At 48.7% G+C, this 24,322-nt stretch overlaps 9 protein-coding genes across 10 annotated transcripts; 6 read left to right on the plus strand and 3 right to left on the minus strand.

The window, feature by feature from the left end:
• The first annotated feature begins 102 nt into the window (after positions 1-102).
• Positions 103-7,341, plus strand: LOC131212795 (mitochondrial uncoupling protein 4). 2 transcript variants are annotated; one of them, XM_058206818.1, is made up of 5 exons: positions 103-1,318; positions 4,625-4,911; positions 5,393-5,502; positions 5,572-6,057; positions 6,128-7,341. In XM_058206818.1, exons 2-5 carry the CDS (start codon positions 4,699-4,701, stop codon positions 6,300-6,302), a joined length of 984 nt encoding a protein of 327 aa, XP_058062801.1. In that variant the 5' UTR covers positions 103-1,318; positions 4,625-4,698; the 3' UTR covers positions 6,303-7,341. The 2 variants fall into 2 exon arrangements, with proteins under 2 accessions (XP_058062801.1, XP_058062800.1); XM_058206817.1 differs by lacking the exon at positions 103-1,318 and adding an exon at positions 1,865-2,143.
• Positions 7,342-7,607: 266 nt separating this feature from the next.
• LOC131210696 (uncharacterized) lies at positions 7,608-8,916 on the plus strand. Its single transcript, XM_058203977.1, has 3 exons — positions 7,608-7,681; positions 7,749-8,011; positions 8,074-8,916. The coding sequence occupies exons 1-3, from the start codon at positions 7,615-7,617 to the stop codon at positions 8,827-8,829; spliced, it is 1,086 nt and encodes a 361-aa protein (XP_058059960.1). The 5' UTR covers positions 7,608-7,614; the 3' UTR covers positions 8,830-8,916.
• A 651-nt stretch (positions 8,917-9,567) lies between these two features.
• Positions 9,568-13,491, plus strand: LOC131211557 (uncharacterized). Its single transcript, XM_058205070.1, has 3 exons — positions 9,568-9,705; positions 12,303-12,577; positions 12,646-13,491. Exons 1-3 carry the CDS (start codon positions 9,693-9,695, stop codon positions 13,249-13,251), a joined length of 894 nt encoding a protein of 297 aa, XP_058061053.1. The 5' UTR covers positions 9,568-9,692; the 3' UTR covers positions 13,252-13,491.
• Positions 13,492-13,622: 131 nt separating this feature from the next.
• On the plus strand, positions 13,623-14,930 carry LOC131211558 (uncharacterized). Its single transcript, XM_058205071.1, has 2 exons — positions 13,623-13,746; positions 13,867-14,930. Exons 1-2 carry the CDS (start codon positions 13,734-13,736, stop codon positions 14,484-14,486), a joined length of 633 nt encoding a protein of 210 aa, XP_058061054.1. The 5' UTR covers positions 13,623-13,733; the 3' UTR covers positions 14,487-14,930.
• LOC131211556 (protein asteroid) lies at positions 14,586-17,272 on the minus strand. The gene has a single exon (XM_058205069.1). It carries the CDS (start codon positions 17,270-17,272, stop codon positions 14,663-14,665), a length of 2,610 nt encoding a protein of 869 aa, XP_058061052.1. The 3' UTR covers positions 14,586-14,662.
• Positions 17,273-17,532: 260 nt separating this feature from the next.
• On the plus strand, positions 17,533-18,921 carry LOC131210364 (PCI domain-containing protein 2 homolog). The gene has a single exon (XM_058203599.1). The coding sequence runs from the start codon at positions 17,541-17,543 to the stop codon at positions 18,726-18,728; it is 1,188 nt and encodes a 395-aa protein (XP_058059582.1). The 5' UTR covers positions 17,533-17,540; the 3' UTR covers positions 18,729-18,921.
• Positions 18,922-19,066: 145 nt separating this feature from the next.
• On the minus strand, positions 19,067-21,420 carry LOC131208668 (cysteine protease ATG4B). The gene is made up of 5 exons (XM_058201480.1): positions 20,940-21,420; positions 20,534-20,879; positions 20,372-20,451; positions 19,723-20,295; positions 19,067-19,656 (listed from the first exon to the last, which is right to left on the minus strand). The coding sequence occupies exons 1-5, from the start codon at positions 21,055-21,057 to the stop codon at positions 19,592-19,594; spliced, it is 1,182 nt and encodes a 393-aa protein (XP_058057463.1). The 5' UTR covers positions 21,058-21,420; the 3' UTR covers positions 19,067-19,591.
• Positions 21,421-21,922: 502 nt separating this feature from the next.
• On the minus strand, positions 21,923-23,033 carry LOC131210451 (mediator of RNA polymerase II transcription subunit 30-like). Its single transcript, XM_058203703.1, has 2 exons — positions 22,866-23,033; positions 21,923-22,806 (listed from the first exon to the last, which is right to left on the minus strand). The coding sequence occupies exons 1-2, from the start codon at positions 22,984-22,986 to the stop codon at positions 22,001-22,003; spliced, it is 927 nt and encodes a 308-aa protein (XP_058059686.1). The 5' UTR covers positions 22,987-23,033; the 3' UTR covers positions 21,923-22,000.
• Positions 23,034-23,414: 381 nt separating this feature from the next.
• On the plus strand, positions 23,415-24,320 carry LOC131208831 (bis(5'-nucleosyl)-tetraphosphatase [asymmetrical]). The gene is made up of 2 exons (XM_058201734.1): positions 23,415-23,775; positions 23,867-24,320. Exons 1-2 carry the CDS (start codon positions 23,603-23,605, stop codon positions 24,117-24,119), a joined length of 426 nt encoding a protein of 141 aa, XP_058057717.1. The 5' UTR covers positions 23,415-23,602; the 3' UTR covers positions 24,120-24,320.
• Positions 24,321-24,322: the final 2 nt, after the last annotated feature.

Consider the following 24,322-nt stretch of genomic DNA (forward strand, 5'->3'; position numbering starts at 1 on the left):
ACACTGCATCGCTTCGGCCAACTGACAGCTCTCTGTTTTGACGACGGACTGTTTTCGTGTTTCGTGTTTCGCCATTCACCATTCTCGCGGGGCAAAGTTGTTCCGCGCGAATCCAACTGAGTTGCTGTTTCGTGCTTGTGTCTCGACGGATCTTTGCGCGAAGGATCTTACGCACTGTCCCTTGTGTTGGTTGTGTGGTGGAAAGTCGGTCAATCGGTAGCACAAAGACTGGACCGTCGCAATCGAAACCACGATGGCCAGCAGCGACGTGCTGATCATAAACTTAAGAAAAAGTTTTTTACCTCACTGCTAGAGAGGGGCGCCGTGCCCCTCGCACTTACTGGCGTGTGCGTGCGTGTTCCTGTGTTCTTTATGTTTTGTTTTTCAAACCGTTGAGTCCGTGTTGCAGGATAATTTCCACCATCCTTTCGTGTGTACTGCAAGTCGTCGGTACGTTTTCGTCCGTTTGGTTACAAATTAATTTTAACCCGTCAGTAATCGCAAGCGGATAGCTTTCACCGTTCGATGTTTCCTGCGTTTCACAACATCAACATCTATCGGCTTGATAACGCACGGCACCACAGGTTGCTGACCCGTTCATGGTGCAATCGTGGTAGCCACCAGCCACGACATAGTGGAGGCTTGTGTTATGTAATCGCAGAGGGCATGTTCGGGCACCGCAACATCACCACTACGCGCCCTACTGAGAAACCTCGTTCGCCATCCTAGTGCAATTTAAAATCTTCCACCGCTTACTGTGTAACAACCTGTGCCAGGAAGACGGCAACAAATGCACTGAGACGGTAAAGCTGAAAGAGGAGGAGGCGTTCACCCTTTCCGGTACGCAGGGCCCCAACGAAGCGTCTGGATTGTCTGGGTTTATGTTGCGCCGTGCCCGACTTTGCATATCAGCTAGCCGCTCCGAACGGCTTGTCCTTGTCTGGGCCCGGGGTAAAATGTGGAATTTAAAAGCGCAGTAAGAAGCAACACAGCCGAAGTTCGACAGCCTCGTTGATGACGTGCACGCAGCAGGAAATTCAAATTTAGCACTGCCATCGGAAGGTTGCAACTCCGGATTCGGTGGGAAAAACGAAATGTGATCGAAGTGAATTCGGTGGGAAAAACGAAATGTGATCTCCCCCAACAAAAAGCCGTCGTTTCCAATTGGCGAAACAACTCGCTCTTTATCGATTTTCATCGTGGCCCAACGGCACCCGTCCCGAGTGCTGGTGTTCAAATTCGACTGACCTCATCGAATGCGATTCTACAAGCCACTACGAGACTGTCATAAAACCCCAAAACGACCATCAACGACTGGGTAAGTGTCATTAAAGGACATCAACGTTTGTACAATTCGATGATCCGATTTCTATAGAAGGGTAACAAGTAACATCACCACGTCCAACCGGTCTTACGAGAAAAGGATTACTAAGATGGTTTTACCGGTGTCTGGAGCCGGTGACGCCACCACGTGTATACTTAGCGATCTGCCAAGGGATTCCACATCGGCACAGCAAGTACTAGCTTCGTATCCCTCAGCGTATTCTATCGACGGCGCTATATCCTTGTGGTCCGTGGGGAGCATTGCCGTGCCCATCCAGACGCGCACCGGGAGTAACTTATCACGAGGCAATGACGGCGATACACTACATCTGGTCGCAAGTGGCTTCGTTGATTTGCTGCTCTTGTTTTTTTGGCTTCTCGCTGTCCAATGCCGATTCCTATTTTTAAAATGCTTCCTTTTTCCGATGGGCGGTGCTCTTCGACTTCGACGAGTCGTCGACTCGTTTGGCGGGCACTGCAGGAAATTGCAAAGTTGTCAAGATCCGCGTCTCAGTGACCATTGAAATTGGTTCGACGAAGGTACCGTTGCACTGCCGAGATCGCTACTTGGAGCTCTACGATGTCTAAGGAAACATCGCGTTAATTGCAACGTGGTGTCCAGTAATGCGCTTCCCTTAGAGCTAAGGATTACTCTCAGGAAGGTCCTTAGAGGTGTGCACGGGGATCTGCTTCATTACGAGGCCAAGTGTACAGAAGTGATCGAAAAGCGAGTAATAATTACATTTGAAGCCAACATTGAAGTGCCGCCGTAGGGTTGGTGAATAAGGCACAATGGTGTCTAATGCCACCGGTAATAAAAGTAAGTGCTCAGTGCAATGGAACGGGTCCAAGTAGAGTGACATTTTTCGAAAAAGTAATCAATCATCTCCGTACAGTTGTCCCTTGACACATTTCGTTTTATCGATGGTGGTGGTAAGAAATTGTGCTACTTGCTCTTGGCGCACTCTCAAATATGGTACGGTCTCGTAGAATATTCATGAAGACCAGATCAATACCGAAAAAGGGCACTTGGTCCAGTATGTTACGTCTCCGACGTTCGCTTCTGTCGCGCTAATCGACCGGAAATCGTCGCCATTGAGGAAGCACTGTGAGTGGGTTGCTTGCAACGCGTTTGAATATTTCATCGGGAAATCTTATGACTCACGGGAGCATTTGAAAATAATGGGTGCCTTTTTTCTGTGGGTGCTCAAGGCTGACCGGACGAAAACAGAACGTTCGTAAGCAAGCGGAAAGCTGTTTGTTACCATTTTTGTCAGTGGAAAGTTCTTACTTGGCAAACGCGAGCATGACCAACGCCAAAAACCTGCACTATGGTTCATGCACGGGCCAGAAAACCGAAAACACTGACCGTTGCATTGAGGTGGCTAAATTATTTGAAGACTGCCAACGGTATTCTGCATTTTATTACAATTCTTACCCAACAGAACCATTCTTCGCAGCATCGGTTACATGCAACTGCCATGCAGTATGCTGCGGCTGCAATTCTATTTTCTTTCACCGTCGTCTCAGTAGCAACACCGTGTGCGGCGTGAATTTATTGGCCTACGGCAACAGCACGTGCGCGTGCTTGCCGGCTCGGATGCATCCTCTTACACAATTCAGTGCTCCTTGAAGGGGGGTTCTAAAATTAGGATCACAACAAAACCTCGTGGCCGCCGTGCTTCGTGTTTCCTCGGGATTCCGAATTCCGGAATTGAATCACGTACTCATCAGCGTTGCACACTCACAGTACTTGTTCTCAACGGTGACCAGTTCGTCATGTTGAGTGTTTTCCAAGAAAACTTACATTTCATTGTTGTCCACTTTTCAACAAGGACTGCCAAAGGACCGGCTCTCTTCCGTGAAAAATCGCGAGTGTCGCGAGTTCGGCCTAACAACGGAAGGGGGTTGACTTACGACACAACGAGTGCGCCGAGCCATTGTTTATTTTTGGCATTTTTTTCTTTCGACTTCGCGTCTTTTGCGTATCGGCGGCCAATGTCGTGCCCCCGCTCGTCAAAGCGTGTGGTCCAATAAAAAGCCATCGAGAGTTACACAAATACCGCGGGCTTGGCCGTGTTCGTGCGGTCACGGGGCGAAAACTCCATGGCAACATTAATTTTGGCCACAGCCGCGCTAAACTGCATTTCGCCCATCAGCCCATCTGCTGTATTGACTCAAACTGTTCTTGACTGTTTTATTTTCACACATGACCACGTTTCCTCGCCTGTCAGTAGAGGGTTTTTTTCCAATGTCTACCCCGAACAACGGACAGCTATCCGTATCCGGGGTCTAATACTTGCGTCATTCCGCCGACTACGATTAAGGTCGTTTTGTAAGGTCGTTAGTGTGAAAATTGAATGGAGTGTTTCTAAGCCGCATACATCGTGAGTGATCGATTGTCAGCACAATTTTGCAGAATGCTCTGCCGGTCGCCAGGCCAACTTGGCCAATCATTAGTGTCACACGGCTATGATGGCGATAAGAAAAACTACTTGTTCGCACTTTGTATCAGTTTGCGAAACATTATTCAATCATCTGGTTCTCACTGGCACGAGCTTATCTCAGCACCATCCGGACACACCACCATCGATGGCGCTTCCCAAAACAACGCCTCACAGGACTAACCGTTTCCGCAACAATTATTATCATCTAATCAACCGAAGTCCCTGTCATCAGGTGCGATTGTAAATCTATACAAACGCAAACCGGCCTATCTGGAGCGTACTACTATCGCGTGCGTCGTTATTATCGCCGTTTGGCGCTCGAAAGCATAGCGCGGGCTTCGGCAGACCTTTCTGAACTCGCGTTCAGAGCGCGAAGCACTATGGGCCACTTTGACCTAGAATTTGTACAATTGTCCACCAATAGCACGATATTGCTTTACTTCTTGGAGCGTAAAATTCGCCTATTTAATGCTTGTTCGAATTGTTTTAATAAATGCATTCGGAAGATTGAAAAAATAGGTATTCCGTGATTCCGTGAAATAATTTTCCAACCCTTTCGGACACTGTACGTCCCATGGTGGCTGTGAGATCTTCGCTCTCCACACACTTGTCGGCATCGAAATCCGGTGGCACTCACTCACGGTAGCATCGTCGTGCTTCGGTACTCTGTAGTAGCGATAAAGCGCCACTCGCGTGAAGGTTGTTCGTTTTCGTGTTGTCCGCGAAGCTCTACGTGGTTCTGCGGCGATGATACTAACATCGCAATTTGGCAGAATCGTGATAGAATCGTAAGGATCACACATCACCAGCAGCACTTCTTCTGAACGGAATATCTTGTGTCCGATCTCCTGCAGAGCCCACGGTTGAAGGAGTAGCCGCAGCAGCAGCATTGCCAACGGACACGGGTAGCCCCACCGACCCCAGCACCATGCAGCAAACGGCAGCGACGGGCCGGACGGAGATGCGGCCGGTCAAGTATCACTACGCCGATTCCTTCTGGTGTACCTACCTCGTGTCGGTGTTTGCGGCCAGCATCGCCGAAACGGTCACCTACCCACTCGATTTAACCAAAACGCGCCTCCAGATACAGGGCGAAGCCGCGGTGGCGGCCGCAAATGGAACCGGTGGCGCCGTAAAGAACGTAAGCATAACGAGCATCGACACCATGATCCCGTGTGGGCTATCTAATCGGCCAAAAGGGCCGGCCTCCCGGTTCGCTACTCGGTCTCGATTGGGTTATCAGTTATGTTCGGACATTTGCATGTCAAAAACTTAAATTGATAGAAAATCAGAATTGGAGGCTCGCATGTTTGTTCCACGTTTGCGTTCCTGCCAACGTTCGCGTTCCACCGTTCTTGTCCGTGAGAAGCGTTAACGCAGTGCTGGAAATAAGGCTTATTTAGATAAAAAATTAGTACCCATACGGTAGACCGGGATGTGTTAGCAGAATCAACAAAAAGCGTTGGCAAGAAAATATGGCAACGAAAGTGGATCTCTCAAACCAACAACATTCTGTATCTTACCATTTCATTTTTGATCCCTTTTCCTGCGGTTCTTAAACTGGTACATTTTTAGTTAGAAGGTTCTCCTCAATGATTCTCAATGGTTCCCCTTTTCTTCAGCTCAAGTATCGTGGAATGCTGGCAACAGCAAACGGTATCATCCGCGAAGAGGGCGCCTTGAAGCTTTGGCAAGGCATTACGCCAGCCCTCTACCGGCATCTCGTGTACAGGTAGATTGCTTTATACCCTCCTCGGTATCACAAAAATATTAATCTAATATCCGGTTCTTTTTGTTTTAGTGGCGTCCGCATTGTAACGTACGACGGGTTGCGAAAGAAGCTGCGCAACGGTAATGAATCCTTCGCCCTGTGGCAAGCGGCCCTGGCCGGTGTCGCGGCGGGCTCGCTGGCACAGTGGCTCGCCTCGCCCGCCGATCTGGTGAAGGTGCACGTACAGATGGAAGGCAAACGGCGGCTGCTCGGGTTGGAACCGCGAGTGCACAGTGCGGCGCACGCGTTCCGCGAGATCATCGCCCGCGGCGGCATCTTCGGTCTGTGGAAGGGTAGCGTACCGAACGTGCAGCGCGCTGCCCTCGTCAACCTGGGCGATCTGACCACCTACGATACGGTGAAGCACTTTATCATGCACAAAACCGGCCTTCCCGACTGCCATGTGGTGCACATCATGTCGTCGATCTGTGCCGGGCTCGTGGCCGCCACAATGGGTACCCCGGCGGACGTCGTCAAGACGCGGGTGATGAATCAACCGACCGATGCCAGTGGCAGGTGAGCGGGGAGACCATAATCTATCTGCATACGGTTTTAGGACTTAATCGTTCGACGTTCTTGCTTTCAGAGGTTTGCTGTACAAGGGTTCGATCGACTGTCTTCAGCAGACCATCGGCAAGGAAGGATTCTTCGCACTCTACAAAGGATTCCTGCCCGTTTGGATTCGCATGGCCCCGTGGTCGCTTACGTTTTGGCTCTCGTTCGAGCAGATCCGTGCCTATCTCGGGGCGAGTGAATATTAAATGACACAAGTTTTGCACAAACCCGCATAATAGTGTGACGACTCATCGCAGGGGTATCGCCTGTGCCATCGCCAATTGTTTTCATTACGGGCTGCTGTACCGTTTTACTCATCAAACATATCTGTTTCGGATGCCGTGATTCTTTGAGCGAAGGAAGCAATTAACCAAACGTCGGTCACTCAGAGAGCTGCTGTTGATTTCCGTACCATTTGTGGTCGAAGCTGTGATTTAGAGTAGATTGTAGAGTAGTCAAATAGTAGGGAAACTGGCGTGCAGAGCTTGCGTAACATCGCGATCAGTTCTCGAGCAACCAGTCGGTGAAAATTTATTTCGCAGATTAATGGTGTTATATTGTTCAGTCACTTACCCCCTAAATAGTAAAACGTTCAACCAGGAAGGAACCAGTGTTCGAAGGTAATGTGCGAGTAACTCGTTTCCTATATAACAATTAAGAAGAGCTCAGGAACACACGCATCACTACTGGCATGTTGTGAAAGGGGTGTCCATCTCCTCTCGTTCAGTCTTTCATTCCATATCGCCACACTCCTCTATCACCCAACCCGAATCGTGTGCGCCTTGATATCGAGCGTGTCGAGTAACTAAAGCTCGCTCCATAATATCCCTCAACCAACGACGACAATACTGAACCTTTTGTATGTTACGCCATAACGTCTAGAGTCCCAACGAACGAAGTCTGTAAGACATGCAAACAACCAGCTGGGAAGGTTTTTGTTTTTGGGCAACGTGTCTGTACGAACCAACAGAGGGTTGCCTATCGACGGGAATGGTGGAAACTCTCGAAATCTAAACTGTAAATAGGTAGGATAGTGGAAAAAAGGTACAATAATAACAATACTACAAGCTACGTAGCGCCGGTTTAATAGCCTGGGTAGTTCAGTACCGACCAGTGTTGGTACGAAGACTTAGCGTATAATAACTAATTCCTGAACCGCGATATTGTTGTAGTCCCGTTTTTTCGTAGATCTTTGTGCTTAGAAATGTGATTCTAAGATAAAATAAAAAGAAACAACCATCGAAAGCCTAATGGAAGTCTATGAACGTTGCTTCTAGGGAAGCAAAAACTTGCTTATAAATCCACTATTCCTACAACATAATCATCCCGATTGTTGTGATCATTGATCAGTGTTGATGATCGTCTGATTGATCGCTTTGCAGACGGTTGAGCAAATGTTGGCAAACACTTCGGAGCATGGACCTGATTGATTGACGACATTTGTGCAAATAGAACGGACGCGATATAAAATGTCCATAAAAAAGCCACACAAGGGCAATGATCACAGGCTCTGGCGGGATGGCTAAACTTCAGTTCGTCTTCACCTTCTTATTACACTGCGCCCTGCAATATGTCGGTGATGCTGGTAAGCTTCGGAGATACGATGGTTCTGATCGATTGGACGTGGATTGATGGCGTACACACGATTCCAGAGAGGACCCCCCAGATAGGCTACCGTTTTGTGCCGGTGCAGCATGGAGTTTTCAACTTTCAGGTTCGTGCTTCGAGCGATGTGCATATCGCATTCGATAGCAATCTCGATGACGCAGACCACGTGCTGGAGCTGTTTATCGGTGGCCGCAACAATACGAGCTCTGGAATTCGTTCGAGTCTAACGGGGCTCATCGAAACACCGACACCGAACGTGCTGAGTGCGGACGAGTACCGTTCCTTCTGGATTCGCTGGGACAAAACAGTGAGCCAACCATGTCCCGAGTGCTGCAACGCGACTGACGTTCGGTTCTGATTCATTTGCAGGCAATTACCTTTGGCAGGAAAGATAGCGATACTGCGCTGCTGTCCTACGAGCTTGCGCATCCGTTTTTGATTCGGTTCGTCAGTGTTAGCACCGGCTGGGGCACCGACGGTTCCTGGGTCATCGAATCGGCTGATGGACACTTGAGTCCAGTGATGAACACCACTCTATCTACCGCAGCTACTACTCCTACGGCCACGCTTCCTTCGACGACCACCCTGCCCCCCACGACCACCCTTCCTTCGACGACCACACTGGCACCGACGACCACCCTTCCTCCGACGACCAAGCCTCCAACTACGACTCAGCCGCCTCCTACGCCCCAACGACGCATGCCGCGGTGGGTCAAAGCGCGACATAACAATGTTCCGTGGAATGCCCTACAAGGCGGGCAAATTGACTCAACTCGTACGCTGTACATTGGTCGCGCCGAGTTCAAAGGATCCCTGCTGCCAGGTGCGGTGGAAAGGCTAGCCGGTGTTTGCTACGTGGCCTTTGGCGGAGCAGGTCACTATGTTTCTCAATACGAAGTTCTCACAGACGGCCACGGAACGTTCGTCCCGACCACGGGTGACAAAATACCGGCCAACGCGCTTGTAGGCGGAAAAAGCGAGCGAGGTGAAACTCTGTACATCGGGCGCGCCAATTTTCAAGGCATGACGTTGGTGGGCAAGGTCCAGAAATCGCAAAAACGCCTGTTCTGTGCCCACCGCGGGATGGAGCTAAAGTTTTTCAAATATGAAATTTTTGTGGTGTAACTCCAACGCTGCTTACATGACGCCATGTTGAATAGTATCCGCAATCCGTGAGCACTGCAAACAAAACGATAATAATAAAAGTAGAGCAGCACAGAAAAGTAATAATAAAAGTCAAGCAGAATTCATTTGCAGCTGGGTAGGATCGCCGATCGAAGGTTCGTTGGTCCCAAGGCATGTTCTATTCGGTTTCGTGGACAAATCACGGAAACCGTTAAGTCGATCGACTGATCTTTGGGGGCTATGTTGCACATTGTTTAATTTGCTGTGCTCTGTTGCTTGCCTATTATTCTCCGTGCGTGCTCCGTGCTCCGTGATTATTCTTACTGCGTTCCGTATTGATAATCTCAACTCTATTTGCTCAATAGGAACCGTGCCCTAAATACTACGGTCGGCAGTGTAAAATGCCGGCAAGAGACGTAATTTGTAAAGAGCGACGAGAGAATACTGCGGGACAGAGAGTTTAGCAACGGAGCAACGGAGTTTATTACCGAAATAAGTAGTTAATTATCGACATAGGTAAGTTCTTAAAATTAACTATTATTTTCTCACACGATAATTTATTTACGACGCAAGACGAAGAAAGCTTACCGCTGAACTGTCCAATGTGGAACACCCGTCGCGAGAGTATCGAAGTGGACGGTACGTTAGCGCGAAAGAGAAGCAAAACACGCTCGCTCTGTCTGGCCTTTGGCGAGAAGCGCATAAGCGTGAGAAGTGAGAAATCCCGTCTCAGTACGAAGAAAAGGGGTGCCTCTTCTGTTTGGGAAACCGTTACCGGTTAAACTCGCAACTCTCGTAGCGCCAGAATAGTTTCGGAATACGCCGCGTCCACTTCGCAATCGGTTCCGCCAGGAGGAAACAACATGGCCAACATTGGTAAGTCAGTGAATTGACCTCAATTGGGAATTCGGGTTACGGTTACGGTTGGTTGCGGTCGGATTCGGGAGTGTTGAACGCATCGCAAAGCGTAAAGCGGGACAGTGTAGAACGCGCCGAATGAGTATATTCCGGTTGCGATGGGATGAACTTTGCACTTGTAAGTTTATCCCATTCCTGTGCCAATTGCGAACCGGCCTTTCTTTGGTGAAAGCGCATCGAGCAGTGTTCCTCTCGGTTCTATGACCGCGGATCTAAAAATAAAGGTGAAAGAACCGTTCGCCTGTTCCACCGGTACGCCCTCGCATACGCTCGAAATTGGCCACCTTTACAACGTTGGTCTTAACCCGGGGTAGTGAATGGCCAATAGCGAGAGATTTCTCGGGTCGACAAAGTATTGATCGCTTAGAGCGTGTTAGTTTTCTTGTTTTATGCTATCGAAATAGGTACTTTCGAACATTTTAGTGTTGTCTCTGAAACATACGACCAATGCCGCCCCTCACGTCTAGCATTAGGTCATCTTTCGAATTAAAACAGATCTCGGCGCTCCATGAAGACAACAAGCGAATATGCGAACACGATCGCCTCCGATCGTAAATCGCCTCTGGATGATGTCATCATGAGACCCGACCACTAACTCTCCGTTGCTGAGGGTCTGGGTCAGCAACGTGAGATGCAACGTGACACGGGCTCCGCGTTCTGCGATTCGCGTGGCACCACCCTGTCCCCCCGCCGAAGCGGTGGGGCTAACACAACACATTCTAGCGCTATGTTAATTGTACGCGATGGCCATGCGAGAAGGCCATCAAAGGCCAAAATAAAGGTGTGTGCTTGTGGCATAAGTTTCCGTGGGAGGAATGTCACCGCAGACGATGGGGCGATGATGTGGCGCTCCATGACTCCACCAGCCCTGAGATTTAATGTTCGCCCGTGCCAGAGGTTGGCGTCGCGCATTAGTTCATCATCATCCTCATTTCGCTGGCTCCTCAGAATACAAGAAGAAGGGTTCGAAGAAAATTGCAAAAATGCCACCGGAGCTGCTCCGGGATTCCACGTATAGCTTGCCAGACCTGCAACACCTGCAACTGATAATCTTCATCGAAAGCTTCATCGAAGAGCACAATGCCTTCCGCCGCCGAACATATGCGTCTATCGCGGGACAGATTCGATGCGACATTTGGTCCTTTTCGTCCATCTTTGCCCGATGATGCAATGCGGCCGATGTTTTGTTTTTTCGTGTTATCGATTTTTCCTTTCCATTTGGGGAACGATTTAAGAAGACAAAAACCGATACAGCTGCCGGTCCTTGGTGCGTTGTGGTGCTTCAAGGATATCTTTGCAAGCTTTTTTGAAAATGAATTGCCCTGCAAAAAAGGATTCAATGGTCCAGCAGACCGGGCATAAGAATAAGAACATCAGTCACAAGTGTAAAAAATATGTGATAGAAAACACTCAGCAAGCCGTGTTCTACATGGGCAACGAAGCGTAGCGCAATGACAAAAGCAAGCCATGAGCGGCAAACTGAAATGGATTTCTGTTTTTCAATCTGAACCACAACTTTGCTTGGACACAGTTGGTCGTTTTGAATTTTTGATAAAAACATCATATTTTCTGTTAAAACACATGAAGATTATTTTGTGACAGTAAAGAGCAACAAACAGAAAATGGTTCACACCAATTGCACGTTTAGAATTTTCTTCACTTCACACCAAATCACTTACTATCTGGCCGCGATCTTCACGCGTGTGAGTCAACTAGATGCTAATAAGTGATCCATGGGACACTGCATGACGTCCGTTTGTTCAATTTTCGTTTCCCAACCGAAAGACCTCAGTACACAGCCGAGGAAAGTTACTAGGCGAGAAACCAATTAGCACTCCCCGTTGTGTGGAACTTTAGAAACTGTCCCACATTACAACCGCTGGCGAGTGCTCCGGTTGAGCTATTAGCTTTTTGATGTAATTTTTTTTTACAGTTAACGTTTGCCAAATATTGTCTACGTATACGTTTGGTTTCACGCTTTCCCCAGGCTTTCTGGCACACGAAAGAGGCCAAATTTACTAACAACATTTGTTTTTTTCATTGGCGCCATCATCCTCTCCATGTTCCATGCCTCATCTGTTAAATAACTTCGTTAATAAATCTGCGCTAGACTCGGGTGCGCATCGTAAATACAAGGAAAGAAAACATTTCGTAAGCAGCAGCCAGCAGCCGGACTGCTGCCGTTCGTTGCTAGCATGCGGTACCGTTTCGAATGCACTGAACACCCGCACTTCGATCGGTAAGTAGATCGCGTGCACGGTCGTACGGTTTATTCCACCCTTAGTTCCGTACCCCTATCCCATTCGGGGAACGCCAAAGATGGATTTCCGTCACCGGTGGGCGTGATTAAATGTAGGAACGTTACGACCTGCACGCCGCCGCCGGCATACTAACGCATTGTGTCAAGAACTGTGTGTGGGAACAATGGCGAAGAGGGCGGCACACCTGTACATATTGTAATTCGCGTCCCTGCATTGCATCAACGTTACGTTATTGTTTCCGTTTGCTTGTTTTTTCTCCACTGCACCCTTCTGGTGGTCTCCGATACCTTCTAGAGCTGGAAACCGTGGACAAGCTGGAGTACCGGTTCGTGCCGGCCGGCGATGGCGTGGTCAACTTTAAGGTTCGCGCCCCGAACGATGCGCACATCGCACTGACCAGCGACCCCGAGGAATCGGACCACATGTTGGAGGTGTTTATCGGTGGCTGGAAGAACACGAAGTCGGTGATTCGAAAGAACCGCACGAAGCCGGATGTTGCCGAGGTGGACACACCCGACATTTTGAACGCCGGCGAGTTCCGCGGGTTCTGGATCCGCTGGTTGGATAATGTGAGTTTTCCAACGTAAGCAATCGACAGAAACACACGCTAACATAATGTCTCTTGCTTCTTTTCTAGGTCATTACTGTTGGCAATGAGGGTGCCGCCGCTGCTTTCCTGTCGTACGAAAATCCGGACCCATTCCCGATCAACTGTATCGGGGTGTGCACCGGTTGGGGCGCTAGCGGGTCGTGGTTGATTGAGCCCGCCAAAGAAAAGTCATCCCCGTCCGCACCGACGGCCGCTGCACTGAGCGGAAGCGCAGCCTGTTGGGTTGAGGCCGCCAATGGGGAGGTTCCACCAAACGCCGTCGTCGGTGGTTCAGACGGAGAGGATCTGTTCATTGCACGGGCAAGGCACGAGGGCGCTCTGCTGCCAGGAAAGCTGGCCGCATCGCATGGCGTGGCTTATGTAGCGTGGGGCGGTGCCGAAAACCCTAAAGCGGAGTACGAAGTGTTGTGCGATTTCAACGGCGCTTTCGTACCGGTAAGCGGTAGCGACATTCCTGCGACGGCACTACCGGCCGGTGAAACGGAAGACGGTGAACCGCTCTTCATCGGGCGAGTTAACCACGAGGGTACGGTGACGGTGGGCAAGGTTCAGCCATCGCACGGTGTTTGCTACATTCCGTACGGTGGTCAAGAACTTGCCTTTGCAGAGTACGAAGTTTACGTTAGTCCCTAAATATGCACGAGAGAGAAATGTGCTCGAGAAAGCCAAGTGCGCTTACAAAGAAAAAGCTAATGATCGCATAAGAATCTCGGTACACAAACGCACTTGCAAAAGCATGCCTTACGCACCAATGTTACACAGCGCAAACCTTTATAATATTTATCAACAAGTATCGCCATCGAAAGAATGTCCCGCAAGACTTTAAGTCTAAAAACCAGTATGTTAAATATAAAACACAACATTAAATGGAACAGATGGATAGCTCAATATGCATTTTCCTTCTCCGCTTGAAAGCAATGAACAACGGTCGTTTGATCACGAATTTAATATATTAAATGTTTCAGCCAAACGCCAGAATCACAGTGACAGTGACAACTGTCAAAGTGGTTGCCCAGCGCAGAGGTAAATATTTTCGCAAAACCCTTTTCCGTCTTCGTTAGTAGAGCTTTGTTCCGAAATATCCTTTCTCATGAGACCTACCGTATCCGGTCAAAATGGTTGGACACAGTAAGTACCTCACGAAAAACACAGCTATTCCTCGGTGTGTCCTTTAACAGCCGAACTCAAGTTCATAGTAATCGCATGAGTCATCCTGTTTCTAACCGGGGTTTTCCGCCTACTTTGCAGTGTGCTACGGCAGAAATAGGCAGCGCCTGTACTTTATGCACGATTTCCCGGAAGATGATCGGCTTCCTCGGAAAACGCGCCAGCAGCAAGTGCGCCGTTGGGACTTTCTTCACCAAATGGAATGGGTTCCGATAGACAGCGCTTCCCATTTGCGGTTGCCGGCACGTGCGGTGCCTGGCGGTAAACAAGGGAAAACGATACTGTACATTGGACGAGCCCACCATCGAGGATCCATCACGCCCGGATATGTAAATCCCGCTGGCACGCATTGCGTTCTACCCTGGGGTGGCAAGATGCACAAGAATAAGAAGTTTGAAGTTTTGTGTACGGAGGGCGACTTTTTTCCGTGCATCGACTCGACGACGCTGCTGAATGCAACTCCGGCCGGTGTGTCGGAGGAAGGAGAACCGTTATACATCGGAAGAGTACAACACTGTGGTCAGCTAATTCCCGGGAAGGTCCAACGCTCGCACCAGGTGTGCTACATACCTTACGATGGCAACGAGTTGAATTTTACAGATTATGAGGTTTTCATACGATCGTCAATAGATGGATCAACGACGGCACCAACAAAGTGTCAGAAGTTAAACGAAGGTTCTCGACCTGTTATGGCTGTGTAAAGAACTGAATGCGTTCCAAATGGACGTAATGTGATTGATAACTATAGGATTATTATTGAAAAAAAATATTATTTACTACATCTGTTTAATTTATGTTTCTGGTGTTTCGATCCAGTCCCGAAGTATGCCAGTTTGAGGGATGCCGTACGCCGGATGAATGTTAAAATAAGGCCTGATTAGTTGGCCAACAAAAGTTGGGTAAATTTATTATTAACATCAACAAAATCACCATTGTCACTTTCACTTTGATTGTCCGGTATTGCGCAATCGTTCCCTTGCCGAGGGGTTTGGGATTTTTTCGATCGTTTGTCCCCAACATTACGGCCACTTGCTGCGGCCGACTTCGCTTTTCCCCTTACCGATCGCTTTCGGTCCTTTAGCTCCGGAACGTATCGGACCACAAGTTCCATCATCCGTTTCAGTGCTTCAGACAGCGCCGGTGAGAATCGCAACAGTTTGGTCGTCAGAACATAATCGTACGGATCTGGCCGGGATTTGATCATTTCGTACAGGCTGTAAACAAAACAACCATTGTAAAGTTCGTGCATTCGCACGTTATCAAATGGAAAGTCCAACAACGGTACGAGCGAATAAAAGTTGAAACAAACGGACTGAAACTCGGCCAAGCAATGCAACGTTGCCCGGTCGATGGACGTATTTTTTCGATTCAACTTTTGGTCTGGCGCAAAGCAACGGATCAGAGTTTCGTAGACCAGCATAAGTTCTCCTCGAGCAACCTCATTGGCCAACTGGTTGAAGAAGGTCTTCGTGAAGCTGGCTTTGTTATCCTTCTCGTTGCTTGTCTTTCCCACAATGGTCGGCTTCGGTCCCTTCCGCTTTTGCTCTTCGAGGTACGTTTGGTGTTGCTTTAGGAAGAGCTTCTCGTCACGATTTTTGTTCTTTAAGAATCGATCGATTATTTGTAACTGTAAAACGCAAACCAGTAACGCCAGCACGTGGGCCACATTGGCAGCATCACAGTTCTTTGCCCAGTAGATGATGCTAAGAAAGTAAAGAGTCAAGTTCGGGGGAAGGCTTTGAATTTCTCGGAACAGCTCCGTGCACTTGGCGATTCCGCACTCTTCGAACAGATGCTTCATAATGATGATGTTTTTTGTCTGCGATTCAGGGTCGAAAGCTAGACCCTTGGGAAGCTGAATACTCTCGAACGGGATATAGTGCACACTGGCAACTCGTACCTTTCGGGACATATATCTAAAACTCGTTGGTGTCGGCTTTGGGTGGGCCGATGATAGCAACGCGAAAATCATGCGCAAAATTGGATAGCTCACGGTGTTGCTATCAGGTTTGTTAAAGTCCTCCACTTGGGGAGAATTTACGTACAACTGCGAATGGTAAAGATCAGCAAAAAAACGCGGAACGTATGCAGCACGATACAACTCCCGAAACCAGGTGGGCCATTCCGCATCGGTATATCGCCTACGACGGCAACCCAACTCTTCTTGCGGTGCGGTTTCCTCTGTCTCGCTAGACTCTGACGCCACGTTACTGTGGCGATTTGCTTCCGAATCGAAATTTTCTTCGTCGTTGTTTGAAAGGTTCCCATCTTCCGGTTCATCATCGGATGCTGTGTCGTTGTTTGTAAGGTTAACATCTTCCGGTTCATCATCGGATGCTGTTTCGTTTACCACTAACTGTTCCTCCACTTCTTCCGCAAGTGAATCGTTCAAATTTTGTTCGATTTCACTTTCCAGCTGTGCCTCATCAACGGTCTTTTCATCGCTAAATCCAAAATATTCATACGATACACACTCTTCGCAATTGTACCCTCGCATGGCGGTTAGCATCTGGCGGAAGATACGCTGCTTGTTTTTCTGCCTAATCTGGTTGACTATGGCGCGGATTGCGGACTGCAGCGTGTGTCTCTGTAACCACCGCAGGATGACCTTGATCCGCCGTTGCTGATGGTTGATCTTGCGATTTACTCGTCCGCACTTGATGCTACTATAGAACCGTGTTAGCACCTTCCTCTCGATGTAGTCATTGCCCAACAGCACCGCAAACAACGGAATCATCTCCTGATTCAAACGCTCATTGGGGCCGGTTAGATTGTCGATGGTGTAAAGACAGCAATCTAAATAGTCATACGTTACTGTACCATCCCCCAGGATAGCTGTGTCGTCGCCACATTGTGCCACAAATTTAACCTCATGCCGCGTACCCAGCTTCGTCCGGTCGACGGTTGCAATCTGAAAGTTTTCACCCTTCTGGTCGCTCACCTTGCGGAAGATCTTGTGCGACAGCGTAACGTATGGAATGTAGCGCACGTTGTGGATGTAGAAATCCGAGTCATAGCTCATCACCGGGCAGTTGAGTTTGCGCGCCAAAATAGCCACCTCGTCATCCGCCTCGAACGAACACCGCATAAATCGCACTTCTGCCGCCCGGAGAGCATCGATAAACACCTCGCGCATCATCAACGGAAACGAGATGCGTGCCGCTTCGAGCGAAAGACTACGAATACCGTGAATCTTTCCTATCATCCGCTCGCGAACGGTGGGAATTTTGCGTGCCTCGTACCCACCGTCCAGCAGCACGTACGGGACCACGTTGCAAGCTTTGAGCATTTCGAAAAAATCGAACACCACTCGGTAGTAGCTGTCGTAGTTCCCACCGAACGACGAACATTTTAGGGTGGACTTTTTGAAAAGCTGCACGCACAGGTTGTCGCCGTCGATGACCAAGGCCGTATCGTGTAGCTCGTGCGGCTTCAGGTACACCTCAGCGTTGGTTCCAATGAACGTCGTTAGTCCTCGCACTCCCATTTGGTAGTAAAATCCAGATTTTCCTAGTCTCAATTTTGTTACTCAATACACGCGGGATTGTTTACAAATAAGAAAAGAGGTTGGATGGAAAATGGCACTCAATGAGTTTATTACGCTTAGTTCAATTCTCCCCGTGCGAAGGAGACCCTCTCACAGCCTTCTCACCAAAGTGAGACGCCGTGACCAGTTTTGTCAAACAGGTGTGTTTATGTTTTTGGCGCCCGTATTGTTAGTTTTGAGACCGGAATCGCCAGCTCAGTGAAACACAATGTATTTGCACGATTATCTGAACAAATTCATGCGCGTGTGGAATGCGCAGGAGGGTCAAGCGGTAGCCTGCTTTCTTTCGCTCCAGAACAACCACGTTAACAATCCCAACCTGTACAAGGAGAATCCGGAAGGTGCCGTCAGTCGACAGCTTCCGACACCGTTGGACGAAATCGTATCGGCACACCTGCGGGCGATCTACCAGCTGATGCGCAGCGATCCACCGAACTACGAAGAAGCGTTCAAACATCAGACGAGCGTGGTTCAGGCGGTGGTCAAATTGTTGCAGCACATGAAAGAGGAGAACTGGATACTGCCGATCATGTACGTCGTATCGATCGATCTACGCCTGCTGGCAACTAAATGCGAGCAGCTATCGAAAAGTTCGAAAGCGGGTGAAATTCTGGAGAAGGCGGCCGAAAGTCTGATGTCGTGTTTTCGTGTATGCGCCGGCGATACGCGCTCGTCCGACGAGGACACCAAGCGGCTTGGAATGCTCAACCTCGTCAATCAGCTGCTGAAGGTGTATTTTCGCATCAACAAGCTGCACCTCTGCAAACCGCTGATACGTGCGATCGATAGCTCAAACTTTCGCGAAAGCTTCAGCCTGGCTCAACGCATAACCTACAAGTACTTTGCCGGTCGGAAGGCGATGTATGATTCGGATTTTAAGAACGCGGAAGAATATCTGAGCTTTGCGTTCAACCAGTGTCCCAGGAGGTTTACGAAGAACAAGCGACTGATACTGATTTATCTGACGCCTGTCAAAATGTTGCTTGGCTACATGCCACGGAAGGTGGTGCTAGAACGGTACAATGTGCTCCAGTTCCACGACTTGGCGGCCGCCGTCCGCGAGGGAAACGTGAAACGATTCGATGAAGCGATCCGACGACACGAGATGTTCTTCATCAACGCCGGGATCTACCTGATCGTCGAGAAAATGAAAATACTCACCTACAGAAATCTGTTCCGGAAGGTGCACATGATTTTGGGCACACACCAAATCGATATAAACGCGTTCCAGACGGCGCTGCAAGTTTCCGGCGTCGAGGATGTGTCACTCGACGAAACGCACTGTATCGTGGCTAATTTGATATACGAAGGACGGATCAAGGGCTACATCAGCTATCAGCACAATAAACTGGTTATTTCGAAGCAGAACGCCTTCCCGACGGTCGTCGCTGCATAACAGTTTGGTTTGGCCGACGAGCATCGGCACAGTTAATGTATTTAGCAGTACGCCGATCGATGGAACATGAAGAGAGCAATGTAACCTTCACAATCTGGTCGGAGATTAGTGCAAATGTTGCAAATGTCGATCGACATGAGTCCCCTGCGTGTGCTAACTGCTTTTGACGAATCAACAAGTGGTTTTGAGGAATTGTACCATACAAAGAATGATCAAATAAATAAAATCGATGATAAGTGCAGCAAAACTACTACTTGAAGGTTTGTTTGATGATTGCAAGTTGCAGCTTGATTTTATTATTGCAAATTTAATTTAAACATAATTATTTCGAATCCACCTCTGCGATGTTACACTAGTTCGCCCGGGCATGTTACTTTACAGTAACCCTTAAAAAATCGAAATCAGTAACATGCACAGTACGGCCACTTTTTTACAGAAAAAAAAACCAAGATCAGAACAGGGAGACCTTAAGGAAGCGATCAAAAGGGGCCTTTCGTAATAATCATCTACACATTAAAAATTTTGAAAAATTTTGTTACTATAATCATTCCATGCTTCTACGCCTGGAAGAAATTTTACATCAGACAGCAGCAGTGCGACCGGATCTGTTAAAGGGTGGGCCTTTGGGCGTTTGAGATGCACTTCTAAGCTTATCGTCTTATTGTGTCTGTTTAAAGAAGCAAAACATCCTGACGATTTCATAAAAACTTTTTTGTAGGACACTATTTGCGTAAGAACGGTGCACTGGTGATGGCAAAACCATCCCACTGTGGTTACCGTGTGGCTGTGTGGTTTACCATAGCTCCGTGTTGACTCTCCGCTTCTGCCAGTCGGCTTACTATTTCGCCGTCGATGCGATCCCGTTAGGCAATAATCTCGAACTCCTCATCCGAGTCATCCAAGGTACGGGGTTCCACTTCTTCGAACTCTGTGTGAAGGAGCAAAAGGGTATCCGTCAGTCCATAATCCTTTAAGCCTGCGCGATTCGCCTCACCTTCGTTGGGAATTTCCGTGGCAGATATCACATTGAAGGCCTCCATTGGTCCACTGTTCTTGCGCGATGATGCGGAGGATACCGTCGTCGGTGTCCACGGTGCTTGCCGGGTTTTCGTTACCTCGAACAGTGGCTGGCTTCCCCCACCATTGAGCCGTTCATTGAACTGGGCCACCAACTGATCGAAGGCAGCCCTACTGGTGCACAGAAAGCAAACCGCTAACGATGGATCCATCGCACCAAACGCGATACGACTGGCATAGCGCTGGTGGAACGTTTCGTCTTGCTCTTGTTCACTGCTATCCTCCTTCTCGCCGACGCACCCGACACGCTGAACCGTATGCGGATCAAGATAAAGCGCTTCTTCGCCAACGTACCCGATAAAGAAGAGTGCTTGATTTGGGCGTCCACCTATCATGCCGCAGCTTCCGGGCAGCTGAAAACACGTTTTCAGGCCCTCAATGTAGATAGGATTCACTTCGCTTAAACCTAATCGCAGAGGGACGATCAATAACAACGGCTCCCAACCCGGTCCATCCTGGTCTGTCCGCTGATGACTGGTACACAGTTCCACTGTAGGAAAAAGAGGATCGACGATCATCGTTAGCTTCTTAACCAGAGGTTTTTAATAAAAGTCGTCGATATTCACCAATTTCATCGGTTGCTAGGGTATTGTCCAGGGCAACGTGTATTACTAAACTACACCAATCGTCAAACTTCACAAGCTTCCTGAAAGTAGACAACAAGTAGGGAATGAGTCCTTAGTTTTGCCACCCTTTCGAGAACCTTTATCTTGCAAGTGAGCACCTACTTTAGTACCTGTGCCACCGTGTTCGGGCCGAACCATTCGCCGATGCGCTTCTCCTCCGACGAGTCACCCATTAGGGCAATCTGGTGCAGCGAGAACGGCGCCTGCTTGCTGTCCTCGAACCGATTGACGATCTTCAGGTAGGTTGTGTTTCGCGTGTCCGTGCTCCATTTCCAATCGCGTCCCAGATGAAGCTCGGTTAGTGCTTCGGCAAGAACCATTTGACCACAGCGTAGCATGCAACCCCATCCTTTGTCGGTCGTAAGCTGTGTGTTACCGATTGGGACGAAGCCTCGGCGATAGGTGCACCAGAGCCTCGATTGTACATCCTGACGAATCGCCTCCAGATCTGGGGCGGAAAAGGGTATTGGATCACGAAGTCCTTCTACAAAGCTGTGCTCAAACTCACCGTCGGTGGCGTGATACTGCTTCCCCAGTACCCAAACGCTGTCGTTCGTCCTTGGAATATCATCCGGCTCGGAAGAGCTTCCCAGCTCGTAGCCAACGTATGCATCGAGCATGTCCATGTTATCGCTTACTCAACGCAACTTCCACACAGATAACAACATTAATGCGTGGGGCAATACGTCTCCGATGGTGCCTTTGACCCCCGCCGAAGTTATTAAAGCCGAAGTTGGTAGTAGCGTAGGCTCAATATTGCACACTTAAATCGAGGGTTGCACAGGGAACTTTCAGAGGCTAGCTACGACGTCACCCAGATACTAGCTAATCGTGACCGTGTACGCAAACGAACGGTCTGCACGCGTTACTAGGTTACGAATTAATAACGCAGATTGTATTTTGCTCTCCTGGCCATTGGATTAAGGGTCGTAGAAGGCGAATGACAAAGACCCCCACGGTCCGCACTAATTTTATGATGATGCTGGCGGGTGAAATTTCTTTTGTTCGCGTTTGTTATTATTTTCGTTCTCGCTTTTTGACACTTGCGTCTTGCTTCTCAGCTGTGAACAAAAATGCATCACCGCACTATGGGACGGACGGTGGTTAGAAATATGGTTTAATATTTGGTTCAATTGATGAAAATCGTTAGTCTGTTAAGTGGAGGTTGTTTCCCTCTATTCTCGATTTCGTTGATGAATTTTTCATCTAGTGTTTATTCTGCAATAGGATGCAATTGTACTGTAATTAATAAATAATAATGAAATAATTGTGCATTTGTTACCATCGTTCGTTTGCCAGGCGCCACACAATTTATTACCGGGGCTGCTATATTAGTATTTATTGCGTGAGAGTAAGGCGCGAAGCTCGATATAACGCGTAAAAATAGCCAAGCATACAAATAAAATAAGCAACAGGAATTATCCTCCAAGTACTGGGAGAAAAGGGTAAAACGGCATTAATTATACAATGATTTATTTATCTTTTCACGCGTTTAGCTTATAAATACTCCGCCATCGCCCATTATCGAGAATACACTGTTATCGTCAGTCGGGAATTGCGGGATTGCACTTAGCAGCGTCTCATACTGAGCATTGTATTGATTTCCCATATCGTCATGCGAATTTTATCGATAATTTCTCGTAGTTGTTTGTTCTTATTCTGCACCATCACCACCAGCTCGCGGTTCTCCTGCAGGGCTTTTTTGTACTCCTCCGTGTGCACCGGTTCCGAGCGTTCAATCTCACCCTTCAGTGGAATTAAACTCTCCACGTGTGTGTACTCCATGCCCTGCTGGCAGTTGTCGTTACACTTATCGTACAGCAGCCGTAGCCGCTTGAACAGCAACCGGATGGTCCGAAATTGTTCCTGTACCTTCGCCTTCTTATCGTTGCTCGACAGCTGCCCCTGATTGGTACCATTCGGGGGTTGAATGGAGCGCAAAATGCCGAATACTTCCTGAAAACGGCTCACGATGTCCTGTACCGTTTCCTGTCCGATGCGGCACAAGGAGAGCAAGTTGAACTCGGCTTTCTGTTGCTGTTGCACTGCTGTGCCACCGCCGGGTTGAACGGGTCCTTGGGACGCCTGGGTCGGTCCTTGTGGGTTGCCCATCATTCCTCCCGGGCCAATGTGACCGCCCATCTGTGGCGATGGTTGTGGTGCTTGGTGAGGCCCTGTTTGTCCCACCATCTGATTTCCTCCGGACTGATGCTGGTTCGCTTGAACCTGTTGTGCATTGGACTGCATTCCTGGGCCGCCCTGCTGCTGCGCTTGTTGCTGTCCCATCATTCCCTGGCCGAGACCCATATCCTGATTTCCTTGCCCAAGACCGCCTTGCATCTGTTGATTACTCATCACGGTGCCTTGATTGAAACCTACGGAAACAGACTTCGATCAATTCTCGATTTCGGCAAGATTCTGCACGGCCACTAACCCATCATTCCCATTTGGTTCGAAACATTCATCTGATTTAACTGTTGCTGGATCATGGAGTTATTATAGTTACCGCGGTGGCCACTTGGGCTCTGATATCCTCCGGTAAACTGTCCGGACATCGTTCGCTTAGCGGGGAACCACAAAACCAATCAAATCCGACCACTGCCTGGCTACTTCGAGTGCAATATTTTGCAGTATAGCTGCGCTTTCGGCAGTAACGATGCCGTTATTTTGACATTTCTTCTCAACCAAGCAGCAGGGCTTAATCCTAGCCTATCGATACGAACCGGCTAATATTTTTATTTAGCTTGAAATTGTGTAATTGGACGGGGACAATGAGATTTAAATAACAAATGAAAACTTTTTCCCACTTACAGTAGAGCAGTGGATTATTGGAAGTAAATTTTCTTTCCTCGATAAGTTTTTTCCTCCCAATCAACACCGGTTCCGAACCGGTGAACCGGTTCATCTGCACCCTGTTTTCCACCGCATACGCTTTTGTTGTTTTGCATCGTTCCATCGTTCGTCATTTCAAAAAACGCATCGCAGCGCATCGGGCAAAGTTCAGCGAAACATCGGCCATAGGCAATAGAAACCGCAATATTTAGCTGCACTGGCTTGGTGGTGGTGAAAAAAATCGAACAACACACGTTCAATCCTTCCGCGCACCTCGGACGAAGCTTAGCGCTCGCGGTAGACAAGAATCTCGCAGACATTGAACCAAAAGGGGGGAAAATGGCCAAACGTGCTGCCGGCTTTCTCATATTTCGCCGCCTGTGCGAACGCATCGAGTATCTCATGATGCAAGCCTCGTACGGCCAACACCACTGGTCGCCACCGAAGGGTCACGTCGATCCGGGGGAAGACGATTACGCGACAGCACTCCGTGAAACGGCGGAAGAATCAGGGTAAAACAAGAAAAATAACTTTCACGTCCAGAGATGGATAAATGTAGACTTTCTATTCCTTCTGTCACACACGCCTACTCATCATGCGCAGCTACAAGGAAAGTGAACTGAAAATTTATCGCAATCATTCGTGCACACTGCAATACAAAGTGAAGGGACACGACAAACAGGTCGTCTACTGGTTGGCGGAGTTGCGGGATCCGGCGCAAGAGGCGACACTTTCGGACGAACATCAGGACTTGCGGTGGCTGGAGTGTGAGGATGCTGTCCAAATCTCGGGCTACGAGGATTTCGCCAAAATGATCCGAACGTACGACGCGAGGATCAAGCAGAGCGAACTGTGAACGTCCATTTGCAGCCGGTCTCCGAAGGCCGGAGTTAAGCTCTTGTTTTTGCCTTGTACCGCGTCCGTTGCGCCAGTGACGATTGGATGACGAAACGTATCGATTATTTTTATTGCTACGCAGGAAGCGTTTTGAGTGTGAGAAATGCTAGTGAGTAAGTGACTTCATACACCCAATAAATCCCATTTATGCCACGCGTAACC

The sequence above is a fragment of the Anopheles bellator genome, chromosome 2 (genome assembly GCF_943735745.2).
Source record: "Anopheles bellator chromosome 2, idAnoBellAS_SP24_06.2, whole genome shotgun sequence".
Classification (NCBI taxonomy): Eukaryota; Metazoa; Arthropoda; class Insecta; order Diptera; family Culicidae; genus Anopheles; species Anopheles bellator.

Coding starts and splice junctions, on each gene's coding strand:
- LOC131212795 (XM_058206817.1), top strand. CDS start 2,116: ATGGTGTCTAATGCCACCGGTAATAAAA. Junction 4,912..5,392: donor CCGGTGGCGCCGTAAAGAAC/GTAAGCATAACG, acceptor CCTTTTCTTCAG/CTCAAGTATCGTGGAATGCT. Junction 6,058..6,127: donor CCGACCGATGCCAGTGGCAG/GTGAGCGGGGAG, acceptor TCTTGCTTTCAG/AGGTTTGCTGTACAAGGGTT.
- LOC131210696 (XM_058203977.1), top strand. CDS start 7,615: ATGGCTAAACTTCAGTTCGTCTTCACCTTCTTATTACACTGCGCCCTG. Junction 7,682..7,748: donor GCAATATGTCGGTGATGCTG/GTAAGCTTCGGA, acceptor ACACGATTCCAG/AGAGGACCCCCCAGATAGGC. Junction 8,012..8,073: donor GGATTCGCTGGGACAAAACA/GTGAGCCAACCA, acceptor ATTCATTTGCAG/GCAATTACCTTTGGCAGGAA.
- LOC131211557 (XM_058205070.1), top strand. Junction 12,578..12,645: donor GGATCCGCTGGTTGGATAAT/GTGAGTTTTCCA, acceptor CTTCTTTTCTAG/GTCATTACTGTTGGCAATGA.
- LOC131211556 (XM_058205069.1), bottom strand. CDS start 17,272: ATGGGAGTGCGAGGACTAACGACGTTCATTGGAACCAACGCTGAGGTG.
- LOC131210364 (XM_058203599.1), top strand. CDS start 17,541: ATGTATTTGCACGATTATCTGAACAAATTCATGCGCGTGTGGAATGCG.
- LOC131208668 (XM_058201480.1), bottom strand. CDS start 21,057: ATGGACATGCTCGATGCATACGTTGGCTACGAGCTGGGAAGCTCTTCC. Junction 20,452..20,533: donor ACGGTGGCACAGGTACTAAA/GTAGGTGCTCAC, acceptor GTCTACTTTCAG/GAAGCTTGTGAAGTTTGACG. Junction 20,296..20,371: donor CCTAGCAACCGATGAAATTG/GTGAATATCGAC, acceptor TTTTTCCTACAG/TGGAACTGTGTACCAGTCAT.
- LOC131210451 (XM_058203703.1), bottom strand. CDS start 22,986: ATGTCCGGACAGTTTACCGGAGGATATCAGAGCCCAAGTGGCCACCGC. Junction 22,807..22,865: donor GAACCAAATGGGAATGATGG/GTTAGTGGCCGT, acceptor CTGTTTCCGTAG/GTTTCAATCAAGGCACCGTG.
- LOC131208831 (XM_058201734.1), top strand. CDS start 23,603: ATGGCCAAACGTGCTGCCGGCTTTCTCATATTTCGCCGCCTGTGCGAA. Junction 23,776..23,866: donor GAAACGGCGGAAGAATCAGG/GTAAAACAAGAA, acceptor CATCATGCGCAG/CTACAAGGAAAGTGAACTGA.